This window comes from Drosophila navojoa, chromosome 5 (assembly GCF_054131105.1).
Source record: "Drosophila navojoa isolate 15081-1374.11 chromosome 5, UAZ_NAV_1.0, whole genome shotgun sequence".
Taxonomy (NCBI): Eukaryota; Metazoa; Arthropoda; class Insecta; order Diptera; family Drosophilidae; genus Drosophila; species Drosophila navojoa.
Window position 1 is genome coordinate 1,774,190 of NC_142893.1, and position 25,243 is coordinate 1,799,432.

General features: G+C 40.8%; 5 protein-coding genes and 1 long non-coding RNA gene across 6 annotated transcripts; 4 read left to right on the plus strand and 2 right to left on the minus strand.

Annotated features, from left to right (window-relative positions):
• The first annotated feature begins 15 nt into the window (after nt 1–15).
• Nucleotides 16–2,013, plus strand: Fpps (Farnesyl pyrophosphate synthase). Its single transcript, XM_018106520.3, has 6 exons — nt 16–416; nt 634–728; nt 813–1,024; nt 1,092–1,453; nt 1,510–1,736; nt 1,799–2,013. Exons 1-6 carry the CDS (start codon nt 253–255, stop codon nt 1,978–1,980), a joined length of 1,242 nt encoding a protein of 413 aa, XP_017962009.1. The 5' UTR covers nt 16–252; the 3' UTR covers nt 1,981–2,013.
• Nucleotides 2,014–2,065: 52 nt separating this feature from the next.
• Nucleotides 2,066–4,287, minus strand: LOC108654914 (pre-mRNA splicing factor CG7741). The gene is made up of 8 exons (XM_018106517.3): nt 4,179–4,287; nt 3,941–4,107; nt 3,539–3,870; nt 3,152–3,469; nt 2,991–3,099; nt 2,601–2,929; nt 2,334–2,491; nt 2,066–2,262 (listed from the first exon to the last, which is right to left on the minus strand). The coding sequence occupies exons 1-8, from the start codon at nt 4,196–4,198 to the stop codon at nt 2,121–2,123; spliced, it is 1,575 nt and encodes a 524-aa protein (XP_017962006.1). The 5' UTR covers nt 4,199–4,287; the 3' UTR covers nt 2,066–2,120.
• A 346-nt stretch (nt 4,288–4,633) lies between these two features.
• Nucleotides 4,634–5,756, plus strand: Obp47b (Odorant-binding protein 47b). Its single transcript, XM_018102855.3, has 3 exons — nt 4,634–5,064; nt 5,129–5,236; nt 5,336–5,756. Exons 1-3 carry the CDS (start codon nt 4,966–4,968, stop codon nt 5,684–5,686), a joined length of 558 nt encoding a protein of 185 aa, XP_017958344.1. The 5' UTR covers nt 4,634–4,965; the 3' UTR covers nt 5,687–5,756.
• Nucleotides 5,757–5,951: 195 nt separating this feature from the next.
• On the plus strand, nt 5,952–8,545 carry dgt5 (dim gamma-tubulin 5). Its single transcript, XM_018106622.3, has 5 exons — nt 5,952–6,139; nt 6,206–6,483; nt 6,556–7,804; nt 7,935–8,122; nt 8,184–8,545. The coding sequence occupies exons 1-5, from the start codon at nt 6,045–6,047 to the stop codon at nt 8,444–8,446; spliced, it is 2,073 nt and encodes a 690-aa protein (XP_017962111.1). The 5' UTR covers nt 5,952–6,044; the 3' UTR covers nt 8,447–8,545.
• Lac (septate junction protein lachesin) lies at nt 8,530–25,221 on the minus strand. The gene is made up of 2 exons (XM_018106624.3): nt 24,229–25,221; nt 8,530–9,748 (listed from the first exon to the last, which is right to left on the minus strand). The coding sequence occupies exons 1-2, from the start codon at nt 24,770–24,772 to the stop codon at nt 9,201–9,203; spliced, it is 1,092 nt and encodes a 363-aa protein (XP_017962113.1). The 5' UTR covers nt 24,773–25,221; the 3' UTR covers nt 8,530–9,200.
• On the plus strand, nt 13,648–14,318 carry LOC149090948 (uncharacterized). The gene is made up of 2 exons (XR_016197100.1): nt 13,648–13,964; nt 14,052–14,318. It is a non-coding gene; the product is annotated as an uncharacterized LOC149090948 (long non-coding RNA).
• Nucleotides 25,222–25,243: the final 22 nt, after the last annotated feature.

Genomic DNA, 25,243 nt, shown 5'->3' on the forward strand with positions numbered 1-25,243 from the left:
ACTAGTTGGTGGGTCAAAAATCTCTCGACTTTCGACTAGCAAACATTTATGTCAAGTGCGCAACAACCGACTGTTCTCTTTTTACGACGAATTCAATTTTAAGTAAAATTTTTGAACTGTAGTGCTGCCGAAATTATCAAAAGACTGAAGAAGCTCTGTGTGAATGTAGCAAGAATAGTAATATCAACTATAGACTAAATCGATCTTGTATTGCGTTGAAAAACGCATAACTTCTAGAAAATAGCCCCAAACATGTTTAAGTTAGCGCAAAAGCTATTGCCGCAGCAGCGTTTACTGCAGCGCCCTGCATTAATGAGTAGATTTATATCAACCAGCGACGAAGTTAAATCTGTGGATACAATTGGCGGCCTGCCCTCTGAATTAGTCATCGAGCAGAAACTAAAGAAGACAACGAGGTAAGAGAAAACAGAAGATGAAACCGAAATTGTTTACATTGTGATGCTGTTTACTGCTCGGACCGCTAGGGGCGTGGTATAGATGGAGTGAAAGTGGCCGGTCACGTAGGCCGCAGACAGCTGTTGCAACAGTATTTTCCGTCAACAACCATCATTTGTAGCAGTATTTTTCTGTTATTACTATATATACGTTATTCATATTTCGGGTTTTCCACAGAACCTTATCAACGCTTCAAAATCATTCGGTGCCAATTGCAGCGCGCGTCACAGTTTCAAAAGATGAAAGTCGTGACTTTATGGCCGTATTTCCAGGTGATCATCAATTAGCATAATAATGCTAAAATATTTGCATTTATATATTTGTATATGAATGATATTTTATTTATACCGTTTCAGATGTGGTCCGTGACCTAACCACCTATACAAAGGGATTCAATTGTAATGATGCTGTGAAATGGTTCGCCCAGGTCTTGCAATACAATGTGCCCCGTGGCAAAAAGAATCGTGGCATCTTAACGGTGCTCACATACAAAAATCTAGTGCCTGCCGAAGACCTAACCCCTGAGAATATAAAACTAGCTCAATATTTGGGCTGGTGTGTCGAAATGGTGAGGACTTGTCGAGACATACTCAAAATTACTAAATTTAAATATTTTAATTGTTCATAAATTACAGCTGCAAAGTTTCTTCATTATATCGGATGATGTGATGGATAATAGTATCACGCGCAGAGGCCAAAAGTGCTGGCATCAGGTAGAATCAGTGGGCCTCATAGCCATTAATGATGCCCTAATGATAGAGAATGCCGTGTATGCGATACTTAAGCAACATTTCAGTCATTTGGATTGTTATGTGGCTTTGATGGAGCTGTTTCACGAGGTCACCTACATCACAACTTGTGGACAGTCTCTCGATTTGCTCAACTCAAATAAAAGTGTCTCAGACTTTACTATGGAGACCTACAAGGCAATTGTGGAAAATAAGACGGCACATTATTCCTTCTATCTGCCCTTTGCGCTAGCCATGCATCTAGCTGGGTATGAATTGACAACTCTGATTAGTGATTTATATAAGAACCTAATTATCTTTGCAGCTACAAAGACGCCGAAGCATTTAGACAATCAAAGACGATTCTACTTGAAATGGGCCACTTTTTCCAGGTGCAAGATGATTTTCTTGACTGCTTTGGCAATCCAGAGGTCACCGGCAAAGTGGGCACCGACATACAGGACAACAAATGCTCCTGGCTCGCTGTGGTGGCCATGCAGCGCGCCAATGCGGAGCAGAAGCAAATCATGATAGACTGTTACGGACAAAATGGTAAAGATGAAAAAGCTATTTATACTCAGATGCAACTAAATGTTTCAATTTTGTACTTGCAGACCCCCTCAAAGTCGAGCGTGTTAAGGCTCTATATAAAGAGCTTAGCTTGCCCTCTACATATGCCATATTCGAGGAGGAATCTTACAATATGATAAAAACTCACATACAGCAAACATCTCGGGGAGTGCCGCATCAAACATTCTTGCAAATACTTAACAAAATCTATCAAAGAGACTCTTAAACATAATACTATCTGCAAATAGTATACATAATAGATTTTAGACTAAATTGCAATGGCAATAGTATATGCAATAAGTAAAACAGAATTTTTGAACTCACGAATTATGTTCTGCTTTTAATCATCAATCAGCAAACAATCAATCAATCATCTGTAAAATCGAAGGGCGCAAAGCGTTTACGAAATTCAACAACATTTGCTTTCTCCTCCTCATTGTCAAGCAGACAATCCTTCCAATTCACTTTCTCATCACAATTTAACAAGTTCTCCGAACAGAAAACATCTCTATAAATATAATTATAATAGTTTATAAATAACTATGAATAAGCAAACCATTTCAAGTCCAGGCAACGCACCTGGCAAAATGCAGTGGAAAATGCTTCATTTGTCGTGTAATTAGGGCGGTATCATCGGGCAGCTCTGCCAGGAAATAGGGACCCACTTCAGGTAGCATTTTGGGAGAAGTCAAGGCGGGCAATGTTTCAAATTCTAAATTAAACTCCTCAGCTTTATCCTGAAAGCGGGAATATTATAAATCGGATATTTATGACTTAATAAATGAACTGTTAGTTTAAACTTTATAATAAACTTGTAACGAAATATAAATGTAGTCTGAACATTACCTCAAAACTATGTTTTATTTTCCACGCATAGCCCTCCTCGAAGCCTATAACGTCTATAATCAAATGTGAAGTCTTATAATGTCGCTCTGTAAAGCAAGCAACTTGTCCCAGGCTTTGGAAGAGTTTACGCAAAGCATTTTTAAATTTAAGCAGCTCTTCCCAATCCTCTGAGCTGAGCTGAGCAGCACAAGGTATATGTTGGGTTGACAAGATCAAAACATGATGACTATTTATAGGCCCTTTGGCCAATGCCAAATAGAAACGTTCACCCACGGCGATAATCAAGTGTTTTTCCACTTTCTCCGAGGACAAACAGAACCAGCAGTTATCTGTAAAGCGATATCAATAAATTGAAACGCATTCATAATAATTTCTGATAATATTTCATACCTTGGTCTATATGCATTATCCTTGGTCGCTTATCACGTTTGTCCGTTTCGCTGCGTCGCTTCCGATTGCCACTCGAGTCCATATCATAAAAGTATTGTCGACTCTCCGACTATAACAGAAAGATAATTTTATGTATATAAGTAAATATTGCAAAAACTCACCGTTTCATTCTGGTTAATAACGCCATCCATCTTCAAGCCAATGAACGGGCATTCGATTTCATTTGTTGTCTTCTGCACCAGATCAAGCAAACGCGCTTTGTCCACAGGCTTTAAGCTCAAAGCATAAATATATTTAGCCTTATTTGCGTTGCCCACGTCAGCGAGTGATATAAATCTCGTACACAGCTCAAATTGCGTAGTATCATCCTTGGGCATTCGGAAGGGCGGGCACTCATAGTAGACACCATTGATCGCACAGAAATGATAGCGAGGCTTAATTTCACGGCACAGAAACGAAATCAGCTTGGACGCCTTCGACTGTCAGGTGTATAAAATAGGCAATAATTTGATTATAAACTAGAATGCATCATATATGCAATTAGTTACATTCTGTTCCTCCTGCATGCCGTATGGCCATTGGGAAGTTAAGAGTACATCCACGCCTCTGTAATCCGTGCCACAGTTCTTTGCAATCAAACAGGAATTGCGCACGGCTTGTACATCAGCTTTAGTAAATTCATGCTCGCTGCATTTCGGTCCACTGCTCGCTGCTGCTTCAACGCCACTTAAATAGGCAATTTTAACCCCACTACTAAGCGTATAAACTCCTCGTTTGCCCAAATATGTTAGATTCGTGCAGATTTCGCCATCTGACAAATCTTCGTAGTATTTTTTATCCTCCTCCTTATTGGGTCCCAGTATATAAGTGGGCACGGTAACTGTAAAATAAACATAAAGCTATAGCATTTAATTATTACAATAATTTCAGTTTAAATCCACTCCACTTACTGTGTTTAAAGCCATTCTTGTAGGCAATTAGTTCCTCGTTTTGTTTTTCGGCGCCAAAAAAATCACCGACGCAGCACAAAATCTCAAATGGTCCCGCTTTTTTGTTAACCTGCTCCACTCGGCTGAACAGCTGCTTGAAGCGACCGCGCACATCGCCCACAATTAATCTGTTATTTAAATATAAAATTAAATGAATTTACCATTTATTAGTTATTTTTATTTGTGTTTGTCTAAATACATTTTATTATTCACATCCATCTGCTTGCTTCGACTTGCGTTTCTTATCGATATATCCGATTTCGATAGCCAACCAACCAACAGCTGAGAGGGCTATGTTAATCATTAACAGAGTGTAGACTTATGTTAGTGGTTAAACCACTAACCACTATGGCTAATGGCCACTACTGGTTAAATGTAAGGAAGCAGGCATACCAATACCAATGCCATTTAAATTGAAAGCACATCATTTTTAAATATTTTGACCAGTGCCTTGCAACTTACAATTAATTGGAACACTACACTAATATCATTAGTTCAATCACTCTCCTGATAATTTTTTAAAAGCTTTGACAGACTCAAAAAAAGTGACCCCAATGACCGTTAAGCATTTCAATTTTGGGATTACCAATAATTATCAATAATCATAAACATGTGTGGTTTTGCTTTTTTTTTATAAAAGTTGTCACCTTGAAATCTGAATAGCTAAATGCGCTAATTGTACTTCCTCTAAAATTACTTTTTAATTTATCGAGAGAGATATGTGTGTATATTGAAAATTCATTTGATGAAACTAACCAGTTTTCATGTCCACGATGTCAACGTTCCAAAATATGGTATTAGATTTGACATTGGCACCAAATAGCAAACAATTGCAACAATGAACCCCTGCCCAGAGTTATTTGTTCTGCGTGGCTGGTTCTAATAGCCAGCTGAACTGTCTCTCCATTCATATAAAAACGTTACTTGTCTAAACTATTTTTACAGTTTGAGTTTAAGCATCATTCAAAACAGCAATAGCTGCAGCTATGTGGAGTTCTAAAAATATTGTGGTTTTCATTTTGCTGGGATATGGATCGATTGCATATGGCCAAACAATTGACTGCCAAAAACCGCCACCATTATTGGTAAGAAATCTACTGAAGTTATCTGGAATTTTCTTGTAATTTGGTAACCTAATTCGAATTTAAGGATCCTGCTCTTTGCTGCCGGGATGGAGGACGCGATCAAATTGCCGAAAAATGTACAGAGAAAGTTGTAGGTACACCAAATGGACCGCCTAACTTGGATACGGCAACGGTAAGTAGGAATGAACAACATTAGTTTCAGGTCAAGGACAGGGCCATTTTCTGAACTTCGATAGTTAACTAACTAACTATCGCTTATCTCTTCTCTTAGTGCCTGGCTGATTGCATTCTCACAACATCACAGTACAAACGAGAGCCGAAATCTCTCAACTTGGAGCATATACGAAACGATTTAACTGCCAAATTCCCAAATGATACGCTTTATGTGGAGGCTATGACTGCTGCGTTTACCAAATGTGAGCCACAAGCTCAGCGTAGATTGGCAGCCATTCAACAATTTAATCCAAAGCAACCAAAATGCAGTCCATTTTCAGCCATTGTGCTTGGCTGCACCTATATGGAATATTTTAAAAACTGTCCGACCCATCGCTGGACACAAAGCCCACAGTGTGTGATGGCTCAGACATTTGTCACTCAATGCATAGTTAAAAATAATGATTAATATTTATGATTAACATAATTAATAGTCAAGATTTTTTAATTTGTTTAAAAAAATGTGTACATAACAAAGTTATTTCAATTAGACATACTAAGCAATATGGTATTCAATTTTTCCGAATGTTTGTGTAAATAAATAAATTTAAATAATTATTTCACCATCTTAAGATCAAGAGCTAACAAGAGCTGTGTGGTTACTTTTCGAATTGAAGTTTCCATTTTAAGTGTGTACATATTACTTTTCATGATTTCCAAATATATTATTGCTTAGCAACCCTGTGTGGTGCCTTGGTGTGAGTAGATAGCTGTGAATGTGCGCGGCCGCGGCGTTTAAAAACATTTGTAGTTAAATTGCTTGAAATATGGATTTTGACGAGCAGATAAAAGGATTTCGCGAGTGGGCCACCAGCCTAGGCTGTCCGCCCGCCGCGCTGCCCAATGAGGAGGCGCTCAAATCGTAAGTCTAACAAATTTGCTGTTCAAATTCAAGTCGAACTGCCATTTTTTTTTTTATTAATTGCAGCATATTTAAATCGCGTCAAAATCAACTATTTGTGAATATGCAGTCGCGCATTCAACCGCGCCAGAATGTGCAAGAGGTGCGCGAGAATTTGCTGATTGCGCAGGTGGCACAGCACAAAGGAAAAGTGGTGCCAGCCTGTGGACGCAGTTTTCTGCCACTCCAGCTACAAATCCATCTGAAAATGCAGGACTTGCTCAAGGAGAGGGAAAAGGAGAAGCTGTGTCTCGTAGAAGCTAAGAAAGAGTACGATAGCTTGGCAGCGTCTATCAAAACAAAGAGTAAGTGCAGGCGACGCTCAAAGGGAATCTTTTTTATATTACTGTCCGTCTCTCTCTCGCTCGTTCTTTTAGATATTCAAACAATTAGCGCAACACACAAAATGCAGCTACACCAATCCAGACATAATTTACTGCAACTTAAGCTGGAATCTCTTAACAAAACCTACGAGCAGGAGCTGGCGAACAAAGCACAAATCCTATCCACAATGCCAGTGAAACTAAATGCAAAGAACGCCAGCGAAAAGCTGGCCACAAAGGCCGTGGAGCAGGCGCTCAAGGAGCTGGAACAATTCTATAGAATCTGCAATGCAGATGGCCACAGTAGCCAACAACTGGCTGAAGCAAAGAATCAGCTCTGGTCGCAAATGCGACAGATCTTTGCCAATATACCAAATGTTCTGCTCTTCAATGCGATCATGCGCATCAAGGAAGAGCAGCTGCAGCAAGTGATGCAGCTGAACAAGAGCAGTCAACACATTGAAACCATAAGCTCTCTGTCCAAGCCAATGCTAAATAGCTTTGACATTAAATTGCTGAAGACAAAGGCGGAGCTATTGGGCCTGGTGGCCAAGCATTTGTCAGCACAAAACGAAGTTGCACAGCTGGAGGAGCGTTTCGCCGCTGCGTATAGCACATTCCTGAACGAGCTGCAGAGGAAAGTGAACAATTTCAATGCAATCAGCACCGAAGAGGAGGAAGAAAGCAGCGAGGAGATCATCTCTGAATTTATACTCCAATACAATTTGCGAAACTTCAATCATGCACGCAACGAATATCTCAGCGAGCAGATTGAACAGTTGCGCCTGGAGCTGGAAGCGGGCGTACGGCAACTGGAGAGCCACGAGCTGCTCCTTTGCTCCATCAAGCAAATCTACGCCGAAATCAATACTTCGATCAATGGAATAAGGCACGACATGTTGCAGCTATCGCAGATTAAAGAGAAAATTCTGTACTCCAAGAATATCTTGAAGAATATGCTGGATGACATGCAGGCAACGACGCACCAACAGAACGCCAAATCTCAGCTGTTTAACAGCAAGCTAAAAGTGGGCAATATGTCTTACCTGGGCATGGAGAGCTTCAATCTGGCCAACGACAGCGTCTTCTCCAGCACAAAACTAGAGTTCGATGCGAGTCCCATGGAGACAACGCTGCGTCGCAGCTTTGATAATACAACCATTGTGGCAGCCAACTGTACCTCGACTCCTATGTTGCCGCCTCCCAGCACTTCATCGCCTGCCACACTGCCCTCTCATCTGCTGGAGCTGAATACCTTTGCTGAGATGCCACTGGAGAAACTCAGCTGTGTGCCTCGCAACTGGTAAGGCCTATCTGTATATATTCTGTATACAGTGAAATCTCTTGCACATATCTGCACACATACACATACATGCTCATTGTATATATGTATATAGCTTGTCTGTTTTGTAATTGAATTTCCCTTTTCGCAGCACCTTTTTGCTGTCGGCCAATCCGCTCATCGTGGAATCACAGGAATTGGCCTCCACCATGCAATTGGCTCCTGGTCATTTGCTAACCCCCATTGGGGCTCTACAGGAAGTACGTAAACGCATTTTGTGGGCGTCAGCAATTGCTGAGCACACATCCGATTTGAAATTGAATTTTGAGACAATAATTGGTAAGCTCGAAGCGCCCTTTCTCTTTGAAACTTCATTTCCATTTCCACTCTCGCTTTGCAGTCGATCCACACGGTTTGAAGCTGAGCGCCCGTCGCCAGCACGAGGAAATTGTACAGCTGCTGGATAATATCGAATCACTGGGCACCAAGACGCAGCATCAGCTTCACAGGATCAAGCGAATCTACCGCTTCATAGTGGAGAATCCAATGCGCCTGTATGTGCCGCCCAGCAGATGCTATAAGAATGCCAACTTTTCGGTCTACGAATCCGAATTCAATCTATATTATCGCATGGCGACAGCGGGCGGTTCCATCAAGTCTTAATTCTAAGAAACATTTATAATGATATAATTTAAATGAGCTCAGTGTCTTAGGTTTACAAGTTTGTATAAATTCAAATTTACATATTCATTTTACACATTTTTTTGCTTTATTTTATGTTTTCTTTTCTCTTAGTTCGTAATACAAAAATTGTTTATTTACACCCAGATTCGGGTTAGAAAAGTATTAATTTTTTTTTTCGTCTTGTTATTCGCAATTTGTATCTTTGCCTCTCGAATTGTTCAGTTAGATGTATATCAAACTAATTACACACATACATATATTAAGGGCAGCACGAAAATACTTTATTATTTATTTAATAAAAAATAAAATATTTTCTCTTGTAAACGAAATGTGGAAAATTAAATGTGATGTATAGAGCGGGAATGTCTGATATATATATTTATCTTATTATAGTCTAAAATTATTTAAAAATATACAGAGAGTCAGAAAAAACGGACGGGTTTTGTTTTTTGGGATTCGAGTTGGATCTTGTTTTTGTTTTACTAAATTAGTTTAAAATGCGTGAGCTCTTTCAAAAACTTAAACTTAACTTAAGATAAGATTGGACGTTTTATATGGACTGGAGAAAACATATAGATAAACAGAATTTCAAAAAGAGGACTTTGCGACAATGAAACTTCTACAGCTGATGTCTATGTTTAGCTATATATACTTTCGATATATATATATATTCGTATATTCGAGATGGATTAGATATGATTATGTGAAGCATCGTTGTTGGTTGTAGATTGGCTTATCTGGAGTAGAGCACGGCCAGCAGAATGCCCAGCAATGCCAACGAGGAGGCAGATGCAGCAACATGCTCGGCTCCTCCGTAATACGCCTGACCACAGGCCGGCGGGCAGACGGGTATGATTGTCTCGAACAGATTGACACGCGCCTCGGCATCGCCAAAACGATTTGTCGCCTTGCACACATAATCGCCGTACTGCCTCTTCTCAATCGTAATGACGCGCAGCGTCGAGTCGGTGTACTCGTCGGCGGTGGCGAAGTGCGAGATGGTGTAGTGCTGATTGTTGGCCAACTGGATGTCGTCCTTGGTCCAGACAATGGCTGGCGGGGGATACGCCTCGATGTGGCACTCCAGATCCATATCGTATTGCAGCGCCTGGCCGAGACGTGGCCGGGGCACAGTTATGACTGGCGCGAACTCCACCTCCACGTTGATGTTGCGACGATCACCTTTGCTGACGCCGTTGTCTGCAACGCAGTAGTAGGTGCCGCGATCCTCCTTCTTCACGGACTTGATGCGCAATATGTTGCCGACATAGGTGGCACTATCTGTAATGTGGGAGAGAGAGAGAGAGAAGGGCGATATTTAATAAAAAGAAAGATTACATGGCATCAAGAGACAGAGAAGGAATAATACTATGGGGTATTTAAGGAATCACATTTGATCTAAGTTAGAGCTAGAGAGCAGGGATAGATTGGAAGAGCATAGAGATAAGTGGTATATAGAGGTAAAGTCATTCATAGAGGGTGTTCAAGTGTGGCGAGCTATCGAAATTGGAGTTAAATGGTGCTCGCTGCGGCTTTTGTGTTTGTGCACTCAAATCTGATTTTAATGAGGCGCCGCGTCGCATCCGCTGACTCTCAGATAGCGGGTGACCTTTTTTTTTTTTGGGAAATGCCACGTCGAGTGCCTATATACATTATGTATATAGTATCGACAACAATAGTCGCGTTAATGACCTCTAACAAGCAGCAAACCATTTAGAGACACAGTCAACATTTTTGCAAAACTAACTTTTGTGTTTGAAAAGCGCGCGCATGCATGCAGCAAGGGGAGGAGCACAAAAGGGACCGAGAGAGTGGGAGCAATGCGAGTTTTCTGCATCAACTGAAGCGTAAACGTGAATGGGAATGCGAATGCAAAAGGTGCTCGCATTCATTCAGTTCATAACCGGAAGTTGAAAACGAGTGCAATGCGCTCTGTCGATTACCTGTGCAGCTACCTGAGCACCCGCCTAGCGTGGGGGGAGTGCGTGTGCTTAAGTGAGGTTAAAGTTAATGAGAGATATGAGCACGAACATGCATATGTTTCAATGTAATTATTACATAACTTTAACTAGATGAAGTAGAATTTCAAATTGTATTTTAAAATAAAAACATTGTTTTTCCTGTTGATTGAATACAATTTTTGTAGATTTAATGGAGGGTGGAAGAGAGAGATATCTATATTTATATATAGTTAAATTATTTTCATAATTTATCGCTATCATCGTCTTTATCCTTCTCATCGCCATAGTCAATTGTCAATGGCATTATAGTGTATTGATAATGATCTTTAGGATTATCATTATTATTACTAATATATATATATACCCTCATTATTTCATCGTCTGCATTCGTGCATCGCGGCCAAATCGAATGCAATGCACGCGCTCATCTCTAGCCTGCAAACAGTTGCGGCTCTTACAACCATTTGGCTTAAACAATTGGCAGCAAGCACAACTATCAAAAGCTGAGCACACGGAGCGTTGACCGGGCCAACAAGCTAACAGCGAGCGATGAGCAACGGGAGGGAATGCCAGGGAAATATGCCTTATGGACAGCCCTATGCAAAATGCCTGAATATGCGGGCCAAAAGGGGTCGAGGGAGTGAGGCATATAAGTTATAGTATAAATGTGAATGATACACACATACACATACACACATACATATGCACATATAGGCGTCTGCTCATTCGACTGAAACATTTCAAATTAATTGCGCAGGGGAATCGAAGTAACGCATTTGATTAAAATTGAATTGACAGGCATCAAGAGGGACAGGGAGAACTAGAGAGAGAACGAGAGAGAGATAGAGAGAGACATGCTGATAAAGGGAGTAAAGGGCAATGCCTGACGACAATTGAATTGCATAGCTAAGCTGAAATTTCAATTGAAATACTTTAGATGCAGATGCTGCTGCAGCTACAGTTACAGTTACATTTACAGTTGCTCTGTCCGATGCGGGCAGCGGCAGCAGCAGAAATTCATTTTGATGTCGAGCCAAAAAGAAAATATATATCAACTGTCACTAGGCTTCTATTTAATTAGCCCGCAACGAATCTGGTTTGTATGCACAGTTGGCCCAGCTAGCAGGCGTTGCTAGGTAGGTGAATACCCTGTAATGCCAAAATCGAAGTAGGCTGATAAAGCATGTCCTACAATAGCCTATACCTAAAGCATTTACAGGGTATATTTGAAGTAAAAATCTATTAACTATCGTCAAGCTTCTTTTGTTATTAAAATTTACAGGGTATATTTTTTATGAAAATTATTGTTGCTATAATATGTCGTCTGCTTTACTAATTCTCTCACAATTCCCATTCGTCGTCCACTCTCCCGTTCTCTCATCATGACGCATTTATACCATTTACAGGGTATATGTCATATTTCATTGTTGCCTTTGTTTTGCCCGAACGTGTCATTGGAAGAATACCAAGTGCAAGAGCGTGACAGAGCGTGTCCCACTCGCAGGTTGAGCTAAACGCAGTGGCCATAACGAACTGTGCCCATTCCGAAATTCCCAATTCCGTATACCCGTATACCCATGGCAACCCCGCCTACCGCCCGGTTGACAAATAGCTTCGAGTCAAGTTGAGTGTGAAATTTGTGAACATGTGTTCTCTTGCATGAAATGAGATGCAGGTCAGCTCGAACCTGACGATATATGTATGTTAACCGTTGCTCGCGAGGCTAAGCGATCTGCTAAGAGCAAATCTTTCCACAAAGTCATTAAGCTAAACTGCGGAGTTTTCAAACAATTGTACTACAAAATTTAACTAGGGCGTGGCGTGGCTGAAGACAAAAACCCACAAAAAAAAAAGTCTAGGGAAAATACCAAAACAAAAAATTTAATTAGCTTTTAAATATGCAACACAAGAAGCGAGTCTCAACTTTCTATTGTAGAAAGAGAGAGAGAGAGAGCGTTGCTCTTTGTCTTTGAGTTCATGTTCGTAATTAATGTCAAGAATTATGCACAAATGTTGACATTTTGGGTTAAATTTATTAAGCGAAGCGAGAAGAACTGAGAAGAAAACCCATTCACAATAGCCAAACTATGAATAATCCCCGCACATGAGTATGAATTTGCTTTTCCATTATTTTCCTTTGCTTGCTATGAAGTGACGTTAATTGGGCTTAATACGGCATAGAGCTACGGATCATATATCAAATGTGCAGGATAAACAATGCAGTCAAAATAATGCGCCCTTCGGCCTGCTGCACGTTCCCTAATTACGATTTGCAGTTCATATATCATTTCGATAACAAGGCGCTCTTCAAGTCAGAAATATCCAATTACCCTTACACATAATCTAGGGACTATTATAATTGTACACATGGCTCATATATCATTCGAGTAACCTAGACAGCCAGACTGAAGACCCTAGGCGATTTGCTGTTATTCTTTGTAGCTTATGTAATTATATGATATAAAATAATATAAGTAACAGTTCTTGAAGGAATAAATTTTAAATGATTTTAGCAAAGAGACCGTAATTTTTCGCCCTATATATGCCCTATAGATATCTGTCACAGCTGTTATGAAGCTTATATAATCTCTATACTTAACATTTAAATTCACATTTCCTTCAAGCTCATATCAAGTGTTAACCTTTAATTTTCCTGCATAACCGACTAAACTCAACTGATTGATGTACAGAGGTTGAAAGAAGAAGAGCGAGCAAGAACACGTTTTAAATATGACAAATTGAGAATGATGCCAACTGGAAATGGAGCCTGACACCGCGCTCAATTAACAAGCAAATGCTGAAAGCCCGCATTCAACTGAAAATGATATAGAGGGGAGATGTCAGAGAGAGAGAGAGAGAGAGAAAGAAATAGAGAAGAGAGAGAGAGAGAGACAATGATACAAATGGAGCTAATGCAGGGCCTAGCCGGAAATGATGCAACGCATACACTCGCAGCTCGCTCTATAGAGGCAAAATTAAAGAGGGCGGGGCAGACAGAGTCGGAACTTGAACTGGAGCTGGAGCTGGAGCTGGAGATGAAGCTGAAGTCAGAGACACAGTCACAGTCGGAGTCGGAGTCTAAATGCTGCGTTGTAATTTCAGTTACTAATGAGAGAATTAAAAACACTTTGCTTCAAGGGGCAGGAGAAGCAGCAATGATAAGCGGGAAAAACTCTCCACAAGAGTGTGTGTGTGTGTGTCTGTATGTGTTTAGCTGGCAGCCTAACTAATGAAAGGAAAACACAAACATATGCCGGCTCACGAGCGTTGGTAATGAAAAATCAGACAGACGACAGCATTTGTTTAGGCCAGGCTAAGGAACCTGTCTGTAGCAGCAGCAGCAGCAGCAACAACAACAACAACAAATGACGTCCCTTGGGCAAACAGCAACGGAGATAAATTGTCAGTTAAAGGCACAGGCAGGAAAATTGTGCAAAGTGCAAGGTGAGAAAAGAGCAGAAGACGAAATAAATAAGATGAAGCTGCCGCAGCAGCAGCAGCAGCAGCAGCAGTCGAGGCAACCTTTTGTGGCACAGGTAAGAGCAGCAGCAGGTATTACCTGCTCCCTAGAAACAAAATAATATGAAAAAAGGATGCGAAATGTAACAAGGCCTCTTTTGTAGAAGGTCTCAACAAAAACTGAACTGAACTGAACTGAAGAAATATGCCGACTCAGAGGAAATGCATTCAGGCTGAAGCGCAGCAGAGGTAAAAGGTTATAAGCCGAGGCAAGACAGAACGAGATAAGAAAAGACAACAGTTCGAATACCCTAACCAAACAGATGTAGTCCAAAATACAGGTGAGCTGTGAATAGGGCAACTTTGTAACCAAGACAATGCCTAGAAACTAGATAATAAATTGAATGGATGAACAAATTATAACAAATATATATGTTCGCATTTCTTTATATCTGCTCTCTTCCAACTTCTTTATGTCGTAAAGGCGAAGGTATTAGATGAGGCATATACAATATTACTAAAGGAATCTTCTAGTGTAAACTGAGATATAATTCTATTTCTTCCAATGCTCAAGGCTTATAGTTTTATAGATATTTATTGCCAGGTGGAAATTATTATTAACTTTACATCTAATCGTTGTCCTTAATTGTATTATGTATTGTATATCATCTAAAGTTTTTATAGTGAGAAAAATATACATGTATAGTCTCAGAATATTATTCGGATAATTCTATTGTAAGCTAATTTGATAGAGCTAGAACTTACTTTACTAGCATCTCAAGCATTCCATCTTTTTTCTAAGACGTCGTTACAAACTTCTGCCCACATTGATTATGCCCCACTATAGAGCATCAATCTAACCATCAACAATTTATTGAGGCAGTTATTTTCACCTGGCGGACCATCAACAACTCTTAGCGAGGCTCCGTCAAAATATATATTTTCAAGCTGTTGAGTTTTTGAGTTATATATATTTTTGAGGGTAGCACAAACTACCCCTACCGCTGGGCCTAGCTGCTATCCCTAACTGCCGTAGCGATGCCTAGCATAACATTTTTGTTTATCGCCAAGCGTTTAGTTTTTTTTTATTTCCTTGCGCGCTGACTTGGAAAATTTGTGACAAGTTGTTGGGAAATCGAAGGGTTGCGGCACATGTATATACATATATACATGTTATATATATATAACGTTGGTAAACTACGTTTAGACGGCGCCATTTTGGTCTGTAACAACCACCGCTGTTTTAGGTCTGATGAAAATTAAATGGCATGCAAAAATCTATTCGCACCAATCAAAAGCAGCGACAGCAAGAGGCGAGGGCAATTCAGCCGAAAAAATAAACATCAAATTGATGGAAAAACGTGATCAGGAGGTAGAGGTGTCTACCGTGCCGTGCCCTGCCTCCCCATCTCCTTTCACAGCTGCCTGTGGCCATATTTGCTTTTCCCTTTCAATTTCCTGCTTGTTGTTGTTGGTTTGAAGTTTTGGAAAAGCGCAGAAAGCAGAAAGCAAAACGACAAAACACAATCGACTCTTCAAATGTCAACATGGAGTTGAAGCAAAGCTGGGTTAAAGAGAACGTCCAGGTGGCTTAGTGACGGCATCAATGTGGTTTGAAGCGAAGTCGAAGTGCGCTTTCCATTTGGTTCTAAGCAACGTTGCCATGTGGAAATTATGAATGTTAATGCAGCATAGCAACGACAACAACAACAGCAACAACAATCTCATGTGACTCATCATAATCAAAGCGTCAGCAACGACGTCGACTGCGACGCCAGCTGAGCTTTTAATGACGCTCTACATTATTTCAGCACGTTGCACAGTGTCAGAGCAAAAGCCGGCAGAGCAGGCCCAGGCACAGCACAACCTCTCCCAGGTTTCATTTCCAGCTGGAGTCATGTCGCGTCTTCCCTCTCTCTCTCTCTATCTGTCACTCTTCTACTTTACGACTCTCTCTCTCTCTCTCTCTCTCTATCACTCTTTTTTCGCCCTGGCTCTAGCTCTAGCCTAGTCTGAAATCCAATTAAAAAGTGCGCACACGTTGTTTGCTTCTAATGCAATTTTCACTTTTTTCTAGACGAGAGATTTCGTGCGTTGATTCGGTTTTTGCTCAACGTTTGGTATATAGATCATACATCGTGTGGCTGTATGAAGTGCAGTACAGTCTCCTAACTATGCTTGTTTGAGAATGTCTTAAGTTATGAACAACCCAAGCTAGGTCATTTATAATAATATATATATATATATATATCACATCTAAGCATGAATTGCATAATATATAACATATACCTTGTGCTTGTCCTCTACTATATCCATTCCAAATTTCCTCTGTGAATGTTTTTCCTAACTCAAGTTACTTGAGGTTAAAAACTTAACTTCTAGACACTTTGTATGCATTTGACCGACGCATTGCAACATATGTCTTCTCTTTCACAACTCTCTATCTCTCTCTCTCTCTCTCTCGCTTTCTCTGTCTCTGTGTGTGCTCTGTTATTCTTATTAAAAATTGCATAGCTGTGCAAATTTGTCGCCTCTTCCTGTTTTGTCACCCGAAACTCATCAACACATCTACATTATGAGAAGTCATCTTCCATCTTACTCTGCTTTTTCTTGTGTGCGTGTTATATATATATATATATACATACATATATCTATGTGTATATATCGAGCATATAACAAGCTCTTGAGACATGTGAATGCACCCACTTTGGTGGCTAACGCATCAACCTTGAACAATCTCTCAGCGACAGCAACCGCAAGCCCACAAAAACGAGACACCCTCCGGACGCAAGCGAGACTTGAGCCACCCCCACAGCGCATCAAGCCTACCCAATCTCTCTCTATCTCTCTCTCTCTCTCACACACACACTCTATAGCCTGTAAGCCACTCTATCTCTCTTTCTCTCCATCTGCACTCCACTCTGTGTTGTTGACTTTTGAAAAGTGATTTCTTCGAGTAGAGCACATTATAGCTACCCGGCATGCCATTTATTGGATTTATAATACACACACACACACACACACACACACATACACTTACCCGAGCAACTCAAGAATTTTGCAGTTCAACACTCACAAAAGAACCAACTCAATTGAGTTTTTTAGTGCAGATTACTTTTTTATTTTTTCGATACAAAAAACAGTTCGTCTGATTGAATTTATGTGCAGACTGTACTTGGGAATGCATAAAGGACTCCCACTATATCTTATAAATAGAATAGGAAATGCTAGTTCAAGTGCACTACTATATGAGTAGTTGATGAGCAATAGTTCATGATCTAACAAGTTCTAGTTCTATTTCAAGTGCAATCGGTAGCACTGAACAAGTTCACCCAGTTCACTCTGACGACACATGCACAGAAACTTATTTCCAAGCACTAATCCAAAATAAATCTCCATATAACAGCTATTAAAATAGCAATAATAACAAAGAAACGGTATAAATCTTCTGCAATATCTGAGATTCGGAGTGTGCCTAAATAAATACGCATAGATCCTGAAAATAAACACAAATATTGCACGCCCAAAATGAGAGAGAGAGCAAGCGGCGGCAGAGGGAGGGAAATTGCGTACCCCAAACCAAATGTGATAAGGATTAAAAAGCCGGTTGGATTTGTCCTGCGTGTGACATGGGACAATGAAAGTGCTAAGTAAATAGAGAAATTGCATTGAAATACGTGAATTACGCGCGATAAGCGCCATGAACAATGGAAACGAGAATGAAAACGAAAAGAGCCAAACAGATCTACATAAGTAAATATATGGGTCTACATAGCAAACCCCTAAGCTTACTTTGGGCTTAGGGTTAAAAGGTTATAGCAAAAAGGTAAACTCACAAAATGGCGGAAAATGTGCTGTGAAATCTGAGTTGGGCAAGCACAAAATGGGTTTATGTATGGCGAATGTCTAGCCGGTTTTCTATATTATATTTCCCACGATTTGTAATGCGTGAAAGTAAAAAGTTGGTCAATAAATGCGAGCGAGAGAGCCCAACATGCTACAGCCTAACATTTTCTTTCAACAGACAAAACTCCACAGAGCTAAAATTCAGACTTTAATAACAGAGTACTATATGAGCTATGAACTAAAAATTATTGCAGAATAATGACGCTCAGTTTTCAGAGACAGCTTTGGGCAATATAGGAACTAAATTAACAAAGAGATCACGAAAACGAACATCTTTCTTAAGTTGCTCATCCAAAAAAACATTAAATTTATATAGCCTAAAAGAACATTAAGCTGTTCAAGCATTAAGCCTAATTAGAACTAAAATCTTTACTTTCCCAGGAAACGTTAAGTGATAAAGCTGAACTCTATGCAGTCGCTTCCTTTGCTATCTGCCATTTTTTTGCTTCTTCTCCTCCGCGCCTTTTCCTTTGGCCGCCATAGACCCCTTCTCGTTGGAGAGCAATAAGTTATGCCAAGCGTTCGCTTTGAAAACCCTCAAAACCACAGGAAACTCTTCTCTCACTGCTCTCATGAGCCAAGGAAAATCAAGAGCGCTTGGGATTTGGCGGTTTTACAGCCAAATCGTCGGCCGCAAAAAGGCGCTAAAGGCTGCAAGAGGTATGTATGTATATGTATGTATGTCCAGCAATTAACTAACAAGTTAGCTGGCCACTTACAGCTAAACTTTTAGCCACGTCAAAGCAAAGAGTGAAAAGCCCCTCAGCCCATTGTCCAATGTCCAATGTCCACTGTCCGTTGCCCGTTGCCCGTTGCACGGTGCCTAGTTACCAATCCCTTCTTGTTGCCGGTTTTTGCTGGTCGTTGCCCTAGCAACCAACATTCATAAACAAGTTTTTCAGTACGTCATCATAAGGTATATTGTTGTTTTGTGGTTGTTAGTTGGCAATACCCTGTAACTGTTGCTGGGTATGGGGTATATCGATATGTTGGCTTGGTAATATCACTAAATAGAAACGTGTTCCTTGAAGTGCTCCTTAATCCATCTTATACCCCTTTCATAATGTAATATATTACTAATACATGAGATTATTATTCACAGGATATTTCTACATTTATTCTTTCGGTTCTATTATACTCTATAATAAAATACTATCATCAACTTGTTCATTTAAGGTACTGATTGCCTGATGTAATCTATAATTTACAAGGCTTATGGTATTTACAGGGTATCTGTTAGTCGTCATTCATTGCTACGCACACTGTAAGAATTGTCCCTTTCTTTGTTTCTTTCTCAATCAAACATTACTCTACTATTCCTTACTTCAACATACATTTACAGGGTATCTCTTGGTCTGGAACAAATGCCTAGCACACGCCACTGGTTCCTCGCTATTCTATGCTACCTCTGGCAAGTAGAACACAGCGCCATAATACGCTCACAGACACAATGCAACATTCTAAAAGCTGTGGACCCAAGAGACAGGGACAAGAGGGCCTATATGTGGAAGAGAGAGAGAGAGAGAGAGAGAGTGAGAGAGGGGAATTATGCCTGCATATGCAATAATAAAAGCATAAATAGCCCCAACTCTTCAGCTGCTTCCCTTTGGCCTCTCTCATAATTACTTGCAAATATTTGAACAGTATCAAAGTGGATGCAGCCAACAGATACAAATTCGATTGTACTTGGAGAGGGTATTACGACTGAGGGGCTGACTTCTTGAGTGGCATGCTAGAAATTTTTCATTAAATATATTTTGGCAACAAGGGCAACTAATTTAGCCACGCCCCGTTGCGATCTGTAGTGCCGCATCGATTGCGCAACGAAATGTTTAAGCGTAAATTACATAAACAGAAAAAATAACTTCGGAATACAATTTACATAAAATGGGTGTTTTCACCCTTGGGCTACTTAGCCTAGGGAAGCTCAAATTGAAATTGTATTTGGTATTTGATTACGCAATTGGAGCACTTGAAAAAAATGCGCTCGAGCTGTTTTAATTTGCATAAACGTTTTTACGCTCAAGTAGAGCTCACTCTTGGGCCTGGATGAGGGAGAAGCTTGAGGCATTCATGTGACAAGCGATCACACATACCGAGATCTATCGGATATATATATATGTATATAGACATATAGCATGTATATCTCAAGAGCATATCTTTATGCTTCGTTCCACATTATTGTCCAATTAGCGTCAATTGGCTGCGGCTTAAGAAAAATGTTATTTCGAAAACTTATCGCTCCATTGGCATCTAAACATTCGGGATAAGCGCGTACTTATCTTTATTTAGATACGTTTTATGCCAGCCATGTTCTTTATGTTGCCGATGAATGGAATTTACTTCCTCTTTTGTGGGTATAACAATGCACGAGGGGCATGATCAACGAGATGGAATGAGAGTTGAGCACTGAGGGGAGTTTCAGATACAAATTGAGCAATTTCATATTATTTATGTGCTTACTATTGATCTAATTAAACACTGATATAATTGATAAATATCATTGTTTGTGTATAGAGTAGAAGAAGAAGATGGAAGGAACATAAAAACAGCCTTGAGTAATAAGAATTACTTTCTATCTTCCATACATTGTATAAGACATGAACTGTGTTTAAGATATTTTAACTTAATTTAGGAATTTAATTACTTCAGTTCTTGAACCTATATATTGTTACTTTTTAGTTTCGGATCACAATCTGAAAGAAGAAACCAGAACAATCCAGCAGGATTATAGATAGGAAGAGCTACACTTGTAATATAAAACCAAACTTTATTTCCTTTACTAATTTATGACAGCTGCCCCACTACTCTTCAAGCTGCCCTCGTTTGTGGCAGCAGCTGGCTTATTTTTATTGTTTTTTTTTTCAAATAATGTCCGAATTATGAAACAAATTTGCGAGCGTTGCAAATTGCAAGAGGCCGGGTCATTGTTTGTTTGCATTTTATTTATTTTTGTATTATTTTCATTTCGTTTAATATTCTTCTTTTTTTTAGCAAACGCAGCTCGAATTTCTAGAAAATTTAAAACTCAATTCGATTCAGTTTTTTGGGCCTCACGTGAATTGCTGTAGCTGGGCCAAGGTAAGAGACGCAATTAAATCACTGGCCAATGCAGTTTTTGCATGGCAAAGCAAAGAGCAAAGGGGCAGTGGCAGCGGCAGGGGCGTGGCTAAGGTAAACAGCCAGGTGCTTCATTCTGTGCGAAGTTAACGCTTGGGCTCAATGAAAGGTCCACACATCGATTTGCATGGCAAAGCGCAAATTGAGCGCTTGATAGCGAGAGTCAAAGATGCACATGGGCATGCATACGCCCTATATACCCTGTAAGTGCCAGACGAATGGGGTATGTCGCGTAGAAGGTAGGCAGGCAGCCGTCATTTAAGTCTATATATGTATATCTAACTATATATTATATGTAAATATAACCGAAGCAGAACAATTTAATATCCCCAATCTAAATTCTATCTACTTTCTATAAACCTTTACCTAACATTTCTATGTATAGTTATAGTTTTTCCAATATTACTTCAATATATCCTGTAAATCTGCAATTTTCCATAAATATTTTCAGTTTTCAGGAGCTTTATTCTAGCCTCATGTGCTTTACAGGATATCTTCTACTGCGACTATCAAGCATCCTTCGGCACTTTTGCCAACGGAAGCGCCTGATTAGGGGTTCCTTCAGCCTTGTTGTTATTGTTATTGTTGTTTGTTTGCTGTTGTCTGTATGCGTGTCGCTGTTTTTCATGCTGCATGTTTTCTCTGTTTTTTTTTTTTTTTGCGCTCGCGGCGAAGGCGTCGCCCAAGCCCGAAAGACCCTCTGCTGCTAGCCGCTGTAGGATCGGGCAGAGCGGGGCAAGGTAGGGTTGCTTAGGCTGCGGCAAATGTTTGTTTGCAGTCTTACAACTGAGCAGGGGCAGCCACGGAACAGGAGCAGGAGCAGGAGCCGCGGCAGGGGCAGGGGTTATGGATAGGGTTTTTTGGGCTTAGGGTTTGTACGCGCTTTCTTTGTATTCGCTTTCGTTTTTTTTACCTTTTTGGCTTGTAATTTATATATATGTATATTGTATAGTATATATATATTGTTTATTGTTTGCATTGTTTATGCCGGCTATCAAAATACAAATTATGCACACGCCGGGGCGCTGCAGCGTGTGAGAGAGAAAGGGAGGGTGAGGGCCGAGGTCGGTCGCCATGGCCTTAACAGTTGCAGTTTCTATTGTTGCTGTTCGTGTTATTTGTGTTGCACTGTACCCAGAACCCAAGCCGTAACCGTGTCTGATGCGCAGCAACGCCTGCTGCCTTCCTTTTGCCCTCAGCCCTCAGCCCACAGCCCTTGCCTCTCGCACTCATATGCTACCTCAAACGCTGCCCGGCCGGGCCCACCTTCTTTTTCTTTTTTTTTTTTTTTTGTATATTGCCTCCCGCTCCGCCTCGCTGGCAACATCATCAAACGGCGCGTTTTCAAGTTGCGGAAGCAATTGCGCGTGCTGAAGTTGTCGAATGCCTCGAATAGGTACGTACACAGACTGCACAAAAAGCTTCTCTAGTGCCAAAAGCAAGGGAGCAAAACTCTCTTTGCCGAACGGCTCTATATGCAGCACTCCTGTACGCCCACCTCCCCGCCCACCGCTGCACTCTCACCTACCTTTCGGCACTGCACGGCTCGTTGGCGCATTTCAAAGCTGAGCTGCGCAGCGCGATTTCTGTTTGCCCAAGCGCTTTAAATTAGAGCGCTGCAAAAAATATATCGTGTGAAAGTTAACAGAGGGGAGCCACGACGACGAAGACGGCGATCCTGCGACAAGGACTGGGCACATTTAACTTTGATTTATTGTAAAGGTTTAGCTATATATATATTTATCTGTTGCAGCAAGTTTCTGAAGCGTGTCCCAAGCCCAAACCCCTATACCAAACCTATAGCTCGAGCAGCTCCATCCACTTCAAGCCACGGCCCAGGTCGTTCTTAAGTAGCTTTCAGTTTCAAGTGCCCCAGCTCGTACGGGGCACTCACACACACCCAAACAATCTAGTTGATAGCCTTTTGATAGACGATGCCAAACAGAAAGCAAATCAAGGCCAAACTAATTAAAGATTGCACAAGCTGAGCATAGACATGGGATTGATATAGGGTCTATTAAATTAGCCGGGTGTGTCCGAAGAACAAATGAAGCGAGGTATGCTCAAATAGTATCGCAATGTGCTTGACTTGGATACATAAAATTGGTTAACAATTTCAAGCTCGATTTAAGCATTAAACAAGTTTAGATAACCTTTCTCAAAGAATACATTTTATATACAGACTCAGAAGAGAATAATGTAAAATAGATCTATTATATATAAGTTTATAAGAGAATTCTAAAGTGTGTTTCATATTAAACATTTCAAATCTGAGCAGTGAAAATAAGTTATAATGCATGGTAAGCCCATAATTGAAGGCCTTTAATTGTTGTACAGGTGCATAGATCAATGAAAACCGTTCGTAATTTAAGCCCTGGATATTAAGCCGCTGCCTAAGCCTATTTGTAAAACGCAAGAAATTTTGGAAAAACATTCGGCTGCTCAATATTTCCTTTAATATTTCTTAGTATTTCCTAATTGATGGTGGCTATGGCTACCGCTGCTAGCGTCGCTGCCGGCTGCATTAAGCAAATGACGCTGCAATCTTGTTAAACACGCTGCGAGGCTTAAAAATCAATTATGGCTGCACAACCAGCGGCGCGGCGTCGTTTATGGCACGCAAGGTGCTTAGAACAGGTAGAATATAGCATAAATTACGCACCTGTAAGGGATTAGCATTGACCTTGCTAGCTACAGGTAAAGAGCTGAGCTATTCAATTACTGTTTATTGGCTTTTCGCAGCAGCAACAAGAGTGCCTCATAAAATTACAAGTGTTTGGAATTTCCAAAGAAAGCAATGACAATAACTCACACAGGTAACGAACTTTGAGAGCGCAAAGAGAGCGAAAGCTACATATGTGTGTGTGTTTGGGTGTGAGAGAGAGAGGGCGAGCAAGTGAGCTCAAGCTGAGCCAAGCTTAACGCCCCGAAATACTTGACTAGCACATAAATTGTAAATGTAAATTATATTATAAGAAACTGAAAAGCCAAATGTCTATGAAACGTATTTAAGAACAGCTGGAAAATGCAAAAAGCGCAAAACATGCAAAACAGCAATAAAGAAAGTCTAGAAACTAGCAAATAAACAAACGCGCAACGCTGACGCCTGAGTGAGTCACGGTCACACGCACGCACACACACATACTGACACACACAGAGAGTGGGAGAATGAGAGCGTCAGAGAGGACAGCGCCCCAAAAGAAACAACAGACATGTCATGTCATGTAAAGCTTCAGGTTAAACGTGTGTTAATGGGGGCGCAGTGACGGGGTTAGCAAATGTTAGTAAATAATTTTAATACGGAATGAGACGTACCAGTTGGCAATATGGCATTGTTCTCGCGACGCCATGTGATGGTCGGTGTTGGGTAACCACTTGCATAGCATTCCATTTGCACCTCGCTGCCCTCGCTGGCAACAATCGATTGCGTCGAGTTATCGGAGATGACGGGCGGACGACGCACAGATAGCTTGACGTTGGCGCTCACTTTGTGCACCGTTGAGATGACCACCTGACAGGTGTAGGTGCCAGCATCGGTCTCCTGTATATCCTTGATCTGCAGCTTGTAGGTGGAAGAGTTGGGGTCGTAGCGCAGCGAAAAGCGCGAATCTTTAATCACCAGCGTTGAGCCCGTCGAAAGGAAGACTGGATCCGAGTCTGTCTTCAGGAAGAGTACGTTATATTCTTTGGCATATTGCACGGAGCAATCGAATTCAACGGTGCCGCCAATATCCTTGATCTGCTCCTGTGTGATGTACGAAATCGTTGGCGTCCGTTGCGCCTGTGCACATGCCACCAGCAGCAGCACCAACAGTGAGTGCCACAAATTGTTAATCTTCATTAGCTCAGCTCGCCACATTTTGGTTTATTTTCGATTTGTTAAGCGCACACTTATTTCGCACCACACCCTTTTGTTATTAATTTGCAACGGCCACAGCAACTTTTCTTAACTGTTCAAGAAAAACGCGCTGAAGACGTGCCCAAATATATATACAAAAACAGTTAGCTTTCTCTCTTTTTGTTGCACGGCGCAGCGCGGATGCTGAACGATCGACACACACTTGTTAGCTCGCTCTAAGCTGGTTTCTTACTTTATTTCACTCAAACAGCGTATAGGTGTGTGTGTGCGCGCGCGCTCTTTAACTCGCTCTCACTGTTGTCTATGTGTAAGCCCAGTTTACTTGAATTGCAATTATATTCCAACACACACACAATTCGCTGACTCTTTCTTACTTAAGACGTCTGCACACTTCGGCTGTCGCGACACGAATGACTCGAGTATTAAAGCGCGGCGGCAGCGGGCGCTTGCGTAAATTGTAAACCGCTATTA